General features: G+C 52.6%; 2 protein-coding genes across 2 annotated transcripts; one reads left to right on the forward strand and one right to left on the reverse strand.

The window, feature by feature from the left end:
* Positions 1 to 6,158: 6,158 nt before the first annotated feature.
* Positions 6,159 to 7,171, forward strand: N7459_008986 (uncharacterized protein; the record flags this gene model as incomplete). The annotated part of the gene is made up of 2 exons (XM_056948154.1): positions 6,159 to 6,602; positions 6,662 to 7,171. The coding sequence occupies 2 exons, from the start codon at positions 6,159 to 6,161 to the stop codon at positions 7,169 to 7,171; spliced, it is 954 nt and encodes a 317-aa protein (XP_056795379.1).
* A 1,069-nt stretch (positions 7,172 to 8,240) lies between these two features.
* N7459_008987 (uncharacterized protein) lies at positions 8,241 to 9,494 on the reverse strand (the record flags this gene model as incomplete). Its single annotated transcript, XM_056948155.1, has 1 exon — positions 8,241 to 9,494. One exon carries the CDS (start codon positions 9,492 to 9,494, stop codon positions 8,241 to 8,243), a length of 1,254 nt encoding a protein of 417 aa, XP_056795380.1.
* Positions 9,495 to 11,136: the final 1,642 nt, after the last annotated feature.

Consider the following 11,136-nt stretch of genomic DNA (forward strand, 5'->3'; position numbering starts at 1 on the left):
GGTTCCTTGGGAGGAACGATTCGTGGTTATCGTTCAGTGGTGACCCCCGTGTTGCGACCCAGCGTCGTGGTGTTGCGACACGATGATGCAATCCACAGCTTCAGCGATGAGGAGCACACCGAGCAGGGCTCCGGGCGAGGAATGTATAGTCACCGGCAGACAGGGCGAATCGAACGGATGTTGCAAATGTATCTGATGTGGTTGCGATACACGACCCCAGATGGCGATGGCGGATGACAGGAGATCGGCGGGAACCGGATCGCGTTTGCGCCTCCTGGCGATGGATTCTGGGGGGCGCGTGGAGAAACACAAGCTGTAGAAGCTTGGGTTGGGGGAGGGAGATGGAGGGGCGGGCAAGAAGGAAAGAGGGACGGATGACAGAACCCAAGATGGGAAAAGGGGGAAGGAAGAGGAAGGCGCACGGGAAGGGGAATGAAGCCTTAGGGAGAGAGAAGGGAAGAGTCGAGGGGCTGGCAGGAAAGGTGTGAATTTTGCCAAGCGGCGCTAGTGGTTGCGCAGCTCCAGGCCCGTCACCACCGACAGCAAAAGGACAAGAAGGACCAAACGGCACAAAAAGAAATTAGGAAAAAGAAAAAGGAAAATGTTGAAATCCCAGAGTGGACTAGTGTAGTGGGGCCGATCTGGAGGCGGTTACGGATATTCTGCCGTGGATTGGGTTGTGGCCAACGGTAGGTGTGGGGGGGGCTCGTTGTGACGGGGATGACTTCATGGCCAATCCCCTGGATGATAGGACGAGAATTATCCGATGTGCTGAAATCTTCCTCTCGGCCGCTTTTGCACTTCCCCTTCTCCCTCTCCTCTCTCACTACTTTCCAGGTTTGCCCCGATCTCTCTCGGCCCTTCCTATACAACACCCCCAGCTGGGCCCAGTGGCGCCCTGGTGGGTCCTTAGGGTGGGCGCCCCCGTGGTCCTAAGGTCCGTTAGTGTGTTCTCCGTGCCAATCCGACCTTAGCCCAACCCGGCCAAGGGCCTAACCTAAGACCCGGCATGTTGGACCGTGCGCAGCAAGCTAGATCCCTGCCCCCTGTCCACCCTCCCCCTCGACAGCTTTTTATTTTTCCTGTGCGCCCCGCTGCACGACCAACTCAGCCCAAACCCGGAAGCGTGCATTGCGCAGCGTGCAGGGTGCAGCTGTCGAGTGACCCTGCCTCCAGTTTTGAGATTGATGACCTCTTGATCTCTCGAGCTGCGTGATGATCTAACCCCTGCTTCTGTCACTTCCACTCCCATGGAACTTGTTCTCGACAGTTCCTATTTCTCCGGCGCTTCTGCTCTGCAGGCTTTCCCAGGCATACCCGACATACCAGTCCACGGGATGGCTAGTGCATTTCGCCCCTTCCGTCATTGTTCCGCACCCAGTCACTTACTGTATCGGGACTAGTTCGTATCCACAGTTCACTTTTCCGAGGATATTAATTTATTTTATTTCTTAACTCTGAGTGGATTATTATTCTGCCATTTCATTCCCCCCCTTCAGCCACGATGCGCCACATCCCGCATGCCACAGTTCAAGTCATGTCCAGCGCCAGGGCCGACGCGCGATGATCTTGATACCACACGGTCCCGCGCAGTGGAGATGTGACCATGCACCCCCCTTTCGCAATCCCCGAGTCGTTCCCCCCCCCCAACCCTTGTCCAAGTCCTTCCCCTGTATTCGTGAGGTACTTTTTGTCCGAGGTATTCTTGTTCCTCCACCCTCCATCCTCCTCCTGATCAGCAATGTCGTCAGCATGGAAGAGCCCCCCCTAAACGCTCCACCAGTGGATACCCACGCAACCTTTGTTTTGCCAGGGCTTGCCTAGCCGAGCCACTGCCGTTGCGTCGTTGTCGTTGTGAAACAGCAGAGGGGACGAGTTTCTCCTCCCCCCAGTCCTCTGCGACACCGAGTGCTCCCATCCTCCGCCAGCTGTGACCCAGGAGAGTTGGCCTCGGGGCTTCTGTGCCAGATCATGGGTGACACGCCACGTCCAACGTGCCCGTGGCTGCGACCCTCTTGCTGTGGAATGACACAATCTCCGTGGTGAGATCTGGTGTTCCCCAATCCCTGGTGGATTCCGGTTGTCACCACGACCGTGCAGACTGAGACGTATAAAACATTAGTAGCAGTCATGGATATGTAAGTATGTACTATCCAACTCCGTGCTCCGGGCCCAAGTCCTCTAGTCCAATGCCCGACGGACTCCAGCCTCGGGGCTCTCCTCGGAATCAGCCGCGCGCATATATATGTATAGTCTGCGTCCGCAGTGGAGTCTCCTCGGAGCCGGGCTCGGGGCTCTGGGGCTATGCATAGCCGGCCTACGTATCGGGCAAAAGGGGAGGAGCTTTGCACGAGCACGGTGCAACACGCCACAGGCGCGAGGGAGAGCGTAAGCACAGAGGAACGTCTCTCGCTCATAGTTCGAGCTTCGTCCATTTGATCGGGCCATGTACGGATGAGACAAAGGCCTGTCAAGTGCGCGTACTTTCGTACCTGCAAAACCGCATCCAGAGTCGGTCAGCACGAACCCATAATATACTGGCACAAGACTCGATCTGAGACCGCGATCGGGTCGCCTGTTCCACTACTGTTGATCGAGGCGATTACAGTCCGGTCCGGTGAACACGGTTAATATGCGACCGCCATCAGAGACAAAAAGCGACAGGAGAGGGCCAAGGCCTTCAAGACATCCTATGCACGTTCCCTACCCCAGCAACCATTGATAGTATACATGGTAAACAGATGTTTCGGATTCTGGAGGGACTGGCAAGAAACATTCGCGTGCGATCCTCCTGCAGATGCGACCGCCTGGTGACCCCGGGCACCTCCCCAGCCCCATTGACAGGTACCATCAGTGTTGGCACCGCTTAACAGGGCATGGCAGATAAGGGACTAGGCCGGTCTGTTTTTCAATCGATCTAGGTTATTCGATCACCAGTGGCTGCACGCCAACAGCAGCCACCGACGAGCGCATCCATCCCAGCGGGCTCGGTCGCGTAGACCGTAGGCTAGATGGTGGAGGAGAGACCCTCCATTCATGAATATATCTGCCGCGGTGGCGGGAAGGTACCAGTGGCCTTGGACCTTTGCATGGGCAATTTGACTTTTGCTTTTCTCAAAGGTTGCTTTTTTTCACCTTCGAAATAAAAATGAAATATTGCCTCGACAGTCACAATAATCGGTGTTGTTTCGGTCTCACGTTGGACGCGTCCGGGCTCCCAGCCAGCACCAGGTAGCTGGGAAGATCCATGGATTTTGGGGGCGGCTCCAGGATTGAGCGATGCGACTCAGGCGGTAACTATTGGATGGCAGGAGGAATAACTGACTTGGGGTGCCCGGTACGTATCTTACTTCTTTTTCTACGAGAATTACCAGGATGCGGATGATCCTCACAGCACGCTATTCAGTCGCTATATATTCCCTCCCGAGTGCGGCTGAGACGGCCCCCCCCTACGACTCGACACGATCTATCACCCCCAACAAAGGCTCCAGATTGACCCGGCTCTGGACCATCAGATTGGACTAACGATCTATTAAACATTCGGCCCGAAACCCGCATACGCTCGATATCCTGGCACTTGGAGAATTGCTGTTAGAGGCACATGGGAAGAGTTTTTCGCACCACCCCAAGAAGGATCACCCCTTTGGCGATGAAGAACGGTCCAAAGTATTCCCCCCCCCAGAGGACATCAACAAGCTCAATATTCAAATACTTAGAGCGACCATGCATCCATCCGAGATTGAGTTACAATTGCTTTTTTTTTTTTTTTGGGGGGGGGCGAGGTGCCAGAGCTGGCAGGCCACTAACATGGCCAGTAGGGGTTAGACTATTCCTTCTCACCCTCCATCTCTGTCTCTCTAGTGCAAGCATGCAATCCCTACAATTGTGTGGGTGTAAGTAGTAGAGTTTCGGGATTCGGTATGTCTGACAGGAAGCAGGGGGCCCTAATCTCGCACTCCGACATGCGTGCGAGCGTGCCTCGGAGCCCTACAGGGGATTCCTTGCTGCACGCAGCCGGCAGGCTTGGATCTATCACTGATCACTGCATCCAGATCATATTTTGATTGAAGCCTCTGCATTGATATCTTATGTACGGGACTGTATATGTTTGTTGATCTGCGTACAGGAGGTGCTATGCGCAACACAAGTGACGACGAGGGACATATGTACATGGTTGGTGCATTTTATTTTATTTGCACTGGCTTGCATAAGGAGTCAGAGTATGTATATACTGTTGTACAGACTATACATATGTCGCCTCCGGCGTCCCGGTGAGCAACGGCTTCTCGTGGAGGAGACGGGGCCATATCCCGGTACATGTTTGCGCAGAACACGATTGACTTGTTTTGTAGACATAATCCAATGAAGACGCAATTCCTAGCAGCCAATTCATGGTGGGTCAAACCAGGGCTCATCTCCTCGACCTGGCCAATACGGGCTTCCATAGTATGTGGGCTCTCAGCACGAGAAATGCCATTCGATGAGGTCTGATTGGCAGAGATGATAGCCCACTGTCAATATCAAGTGCGGCGGTTGACCTCTCCAGTCCAATCTACTATTGTATCAAAACACGGGCCGCGGAGCCCTCTTATCGGGCTTGTGTGATCAAAGTGAGGGGCTACACAAGATAACAAGAGGAATGTGACTGATCTACACACGCCTCTATGGTTGTCATGGCGTGCTGATCAGCTCGGCTCAGCGATGATCACTTGAATATGTAGTTTATTCCCGCAGGTGCATATGACAATGATCGCGCACAGAGCACACTTATCTCATCTCCGAGGCAGATAAAAAAAAAAACCAGCAATGCTCGATACTACGTCAGCGCAAAGGCCAAGGCTCTGGCCGCAGGCGACAAGTCCCCGATTCCCCGAGGTTTCAGAAGAGTTGCCCAGAAATGCTTGGCCTCCGTATTTGACTAGCCAAGTCACAGGCGGTTGCGTGAGCGGTGCCGAGAAGCCGGGTTGAGAAGGCCAAGAGCAAAGCCTTCGAGGGCGAGACCAATCCGGCAGCGGCAGCAGCCAGGACTCAACTTCCTCCGTTCGAGCCGCGGGATGGAGAAAGGGGAAGTCAGGACCGATACCCCGGGAATCGCCCCGGGAGCGTAATCGAAAGGATCTGGCGGTCTGGGGTTGTTCTAGGTGGTACTTGTTCAAGGCTTCCTGCCAGGAGCAGCGACGTACCCTGCATGCTCAGAATGCCAGGCGATGAAGCTGGAGAAGTTTACCTAATGGATATTGAAACGAGCAGGGCATCGTCATGAGGGTTTTTCTCCCGAAGTCAAAGAGAGGATGCCAATCTCTCGGCAGGCTCGGCGCGGACACCCCGAGGCTGGGGTTGGATTTCTTGTCTGAAGCCACTGCCATGGCATCATCTAACCCGATGCTCAGCGAGTAACTGTGTAAGTGTTAGAATCATTGCTAACGCTGCGATTTGGCCGATATAGACGTGATCGGGAAGATGTACAACTCGCAGACTCGTCGCTCGGTTTATTTCTCGGTCACGTTTGTTACGGCGATACCAATGCCAAGACGCCCTAGCTGTGGATGAACCGAGTTCCAGCCAATCACCGTCCGCGTGTTCGGGTCGTCATCGGCATTGCACCTCGGCGGCTTGGCGATTGGTAAAATATCGTCGACCGCGGCAGCGACACCGTGATACAAGACACTTGTCCGACCTGCAATCGAGGATGATCTGGAATCGCCTGCGAATGGGCTCGGATAGCGATGCACCTCGATAGTCGACCTGGGAGATCAAGGGCGACGCTGCCATTGGTCCATATGCCATACTCATCCGTACGGGGCAACATCAACCCTTTGAATGCCAAGGGCTCGGCATCTGGGCGTCTTGGCATGAGCGACTGCAAACAGCAAGAAATGCTCTCCTCCGCTGCCATGGCCCTCCTTCGGCCTTCCGCTGAGCGGCCCTGCGCCTTATAAGTCTCCCTGTTCCGCCCTGCTCCTCTCCTCCCCCGAATCGTTGTTGTCCGGTGGGAATCGCCGGTTCCCTATTGTGCCACTGGCCCCCTTATGCGCGCCTCGAACATACCCTTGGCCTGGGAAGCCATGCCGTGAGCCTTACACGCCTTTAGTCGCCCTCTATGCGTCTGTACGACCCTCGGCTGCTCATCTTGCTCCCCCCCTGCCCCCCGACTCACCATGCCGCCGCCAGAGATGTCATATAGTCCTGCCTACCACCAGGCGCAGGGGCCCCTCGGCACAGCTCGCTCTACCATCTCTCCTATGCCCCGTCAATCTCTCGAACGCCCCGAGCCTAGCTACCCAGGCCGGCCTCACCCCTCGTCGGCCGCCGAGTGGACTGGCCACGACGATAGTCCCCGCATGTCTGGGCCGCGGGGTTCCCTTGCCTATTCCCCGGAAGCTTCACGGCGGGCGTCCAGAGTATCAGACGATACCGCCGCTGCAGTGACTCGGGTCTCGATGACCAGTGGAGCTGTGATCAAGGAAGACCGGTCTCGTGAGAGCTGCGTGGACCAGCCGTCATTGATGTCGGCCGAACATTCAGGCACTGCCCGCACGCACAAGCGAGGCGCTTCGACGGAGGCTCCCGCCAACTACGACCAGGATGCGCCGCTAATGCTGGTAAGCTCTTCGTGAGAGATGCTCAAGATTATATCGAATTCTGACCGGGTTTCTTGCAGTTTCGGCTCTCCGGACCCATTCAGATCTACTCCTTTGCCGCCTGTGTTTATACCTGTTGCGCGCTCGTCTTCGCCGTCCTTGTCTCCCCACTCCGTCTCTGCTCACTATCACCCTTCGTCAGCAATACCTCCTTCAAAAACCAACTCTGCGATCTCCTTTCGCCGGCCCTCCATACCCACGAACGCCTCGTGCACATGCGGCCGCCTGCATCAGACCGCTCTTTATCCACACAGTGGATCCACTCAGACCCAGACTTGGAAGAGCCCGCCATAGTAACCGATTCGAGCCGAGACTACTCCATCCCCATGTCGATCGCTGTCCTTCTCCTCTCCCCGTTCCTCAGCATCGCCATACTGCTTTTCGCATGGACCGCGGCTTCCTTTTGGATCTTCACAATGGTCATGGGCAACCCAGACGGCACGGAGCGCAAGGATGACGGCCGCACGGCTGTCCTTGGCGTCTGCAAATGGTGGCAGACGTGGCTCGGCAAAGCCCGCAGGTTATCATGACACAGCGCCCTACACTTGCTGTCAGTCTAATGCCCCCATGGGGATCAATAAAAAGGTGGCTCGACACTAAACCATTACTTCTATCAAAAGATTTTCTTCTCCGAACGGTTCGAATCAGCCAGGATTCGAAGAGAAGAATACGTGACACGACCTCGCCTCTACCAATCTCTTCAATTGCCAATATTATTTACCCCTGTCTCTTGTGAGAGGCCGTGATTATGCACATTTGCATCTTTGCCACGATGCCCACGGAGTCCGGAAATGGAATTGCTTCTTTTAATGGTGTTTGGGAGCCTTTGCATCTATTATCTCACAACATTTTCGTTGATTTCTTCTCGTGTCATGTCTTACGTCTTGAGTGACTCTCTTGCTTCTGTGTATATCATCGAGGGCGATGGATGCAGAGCCCATCTCGGCGGGTCCGCATATATTGCTGAGGTTATCGCGCCTATTGTACTTGTATGTGTGTGATGTCTGTCTGGGAGAAGGGAGGCTTTGTATGTGTGCTGCGCTTTCTTATAGAGCGCCAATTTGATACCCGGGTTACCTTTTCCCACGAAATTGGATAAATTTGACACCATACATATGGAGCGAATAACGGAGACCCTGCCCAAAGAGAAATTGTAATATGCAACAGTCCTTGACAGGTTAGGCAACTGTTTATCTATTCTACCTATCACTTGGCCAATTTGACGGGGGTGATCTCACCGAGAGCAGTGGAAGTTCATGGGCGGGAGTGAGAGAGGCGTTGACCAAGAGCCCGCCCTTCCACCGGTTCCCACTCCCCAAGCACCCCTCCCCAGTGGTGATGACGCGGTGAATGGAGATCCTGGAGGATAACAAATAGTCAGGTACCGTAGCAAAGAAAACAATTCGCTTTTTCCCGGAGGATACGAGTCAAGGCCAGAGATGAGATGCTGAATATATGCTGTGATCATTCAGGCCGCAAAACACATGAATTTCAACGCGGTATCAAAACACGCTTCTCTCCCAGGATATCAATAAACAAATGAGATTCTTTCCGCTCCTCCTCGATTCTTGCCTTTTTCTGGACACCTTGTCTAGATGATTATCCGGAGAATTGGAAAGCGATCAAGTCCTTCGATATGACATCTTGTGGCCCATCCATCTCCATTATCACAACTCCCGGCGTGGTGTTATCTGTCGTAGGCTCTTGGTAGACGGCCATCCACCCAAGCTTGAAATTGGAGTTGATGTGTTTTTGAAACCACCTTAACTGGACGCTTGACTCCTGGATGTCGAAATTGGAATTCGCCGTGACCGTGATCTTTGCCCGGACAGCCGATTGAAACTGGGCATGTATAAAGGCCAAGCAGCTTTGAGTAGACGGGCTCGTCTTCCCTCCCGCGGGGAGAGTGTACCATAACTTGCTTTGATATATTGTGATGGGCTCGGCGGACGGACTGCGTTGGCGATCCAGGTCTTGCAAGATCCCAACGAGCGGGGCAAGGATTTTTTGCGTGGCGAAATCATTATTAGCGGCCTTGCCTCTCATCTCGGGAAAATAACATAGAACTGCTCCCGCCGATGTTAGGGTCAGAAAGGTAGATTCAGCGTTATCGTTCATGAAGTCAAGTAGAGCGCCGCCTCGAGACCATAGCACTAGCTGGCATCGACTCGCGACCGGCGCGGAGAACTCGAGCTGCCGCCTGTTGTTGGTATACCCAGACCCCCACTGGTATAGGGTGTCCCGATCCATCTTTTCCTCGTATTTGACCGTTTTGAATGCGCTCGCCTCGTAGTTTGATGTTCCCTCTGAAAAGGCATAGCAAGGTATAGCTGAGACGCCAAGACACTCGTACGGGATTCCGTTCCTTAACGATATCTGGCCGACCTGCCCCTGTGGCTGGTTATCCCAGAGTCCGCGAAAGCCAATCCTGACTTCTGCGGTTAAGGCAGGTGCTTGCTGTTCCATGGCAGCCTTCCAGGTCTTTTGCTGGTAGGCGGTTGAAACTTGAAAGGTGTATAAATACACAGTTATATCTGCAGTGAGACCCTCCGTTACTGACTTAGGCACAAGTCTCTGGGCAATAGCTGTGATGAGTGCTTCTCGATTCATCGTTTTCTTTAAGTTCGATCCTGCCGCGAGCTGTGCCGCAAACACTTGGAAGTCCCCAAGAGCGCCACATGTCGCTTCGTTTCCCGCTGCTTGTAAAAATCGCAATGTGTTATAAGCAGTAGTTAGGTGGCCCACGGGGCCCAGGAAGTCTTCCACAAACAACTGGTTAAATGTAGCCTGGGAAACCACAGAGTTCTTGTCATCCCACATAGATCGTATATCAGCCGGTCTGATAACACACATGATTCCTCCTGCACTTGTCTGTAACATAAAAACCGCAGGAGCCTCGTTCGCCGTTAGATCGCTCGCAACTTTTGGAAAATGTGTCTGGGTTATACCCGCGGTCCAAGGCTGGGTGTCACAATACGACTGGGTGACATCGCGGGGCAAGAGCAAGAGGTTGTTGGGTTGTGCTTCTCCAGGTAGTGCAATGGAAGGTCGAGTCAAGACGAGAGCGAAGATGCCGAGATAGAAAAGCCACGCTGCCGTTCTTGTGATAAACGGTGCAGGATGAGTCGAAATGTGACAATGCATAGAGTAGCAGTCAAAACACAGAGAAGCGGAACTGGAGTTTGGCGATGACCGGATGAGCGAGTGGTCCGATGGGTGATTTATTGTCTATTGTCACTGGATCTTGCGGATGAGGGTGAGTTTAAAAGTGATGGGCTAAATTCCAATTTAATGAAAAGGTAAATTTGAGTATGATTGGGGTCTAAGTCCACTCCCTCTGAGAACACTTCAATTACCAAATTAGGTATGGCTTGTCTTACTATAAGTAGGATGGGTCCAAATTGAGCTGTTGAGCTTTTGTAACTTTCCAGATCAAGTAGTGATCCCCCATTGCCATCGAATAATCCAGGCAGGGAAAAATATTCGAAACACTGTCCAAAGAATCGATCTTCTCCCACAAATTCTCCACTTTTATTCTGCCGGTCTATATTTAGTGGTCAAAGGGTGAGCGATGAAATGCTGCAGTAGTATCTGGTTGACAGAACCAAGATCAGAGCGAGTCCTGGAAGGTAGGGAGTGTTGGAAGATGGAGGGATGGAGAAGGATACTGAGAGCAGAGAAAATAACTGCGCCATGCTAGAGGCTCGTTTGTGTCCAATCTGTCTGCATACAAAGACAGTGAACAAGACCAGAAACTTCCATCTAACTTTGAGCTTTTATAATCAGTAAATCCAAAAAGAGCTTTTAAAAAGAGGAGGTGGTAGATAGTAGTGGCATTTAGGTAGACTACTGATATAAATTATCACTTCTCCATATTTGTAAGCAGCATCTCGCTATCCTGCTATATTCGCCCAGAGAGTTTATCTATAATTATAAACATTTGACAGACCTTTATATTCTTACTCAACCTGTTCATCTATATTCATCATCTATTTTGGGGAATGACTACCCTTAAAGTCCTTGTGAGACTCTTGTTGGCACCTTTGTAGTCTTACTTTCATCTACCACAATCTTACCCCAGGTTGGACATGAGAATGTTGTAAAACCTCAAATAATTTTAAATATTCAATTTCCCACAAATGATACTTGAGTCATGAGCATCACTTGAGTTTGAGATTCTGATCCACCACGCTGAGTTTGGTGAGTCGCATCCTTCCTTCCCTGACAACCACGGATCAGAAGTGACTGCTTCCACATCCATCTCTCTTACAACCATCTACCTTCCCCTCCCTCAAATTTCGACTGCATCATCCCGACTTCAGAGCTTTCTTACTGTTGCTGACATATCCGTGTCATTTCCCAGGGTCCACGTGTCTTTGTGAGACCCAACAAGATTCAAGGTTACTTCTGTCATCTCTCATTCCTCCGAAAGACCGACCCAGTGACTGAGAGAACGCTTCATACAGGATTCGACACTTCCAAGGCTTTCAGAACA

This window comes from Penicillium hispanicum (assembly GCF_028827665.1).
Source record: "Penicillium hispanicum strain IBT 35686 chromosome Unknown utg000008l_segment0_segment0, whole genome shotgun sequence".
Taxonomy (NCBI): domain Eukaryota; kingdom Fungi; phylum Ascomycota; class Eurotiomycetes; order Eurotiales; family Aspergillaceae; genus Penicillium; species Penicillium hispanicum.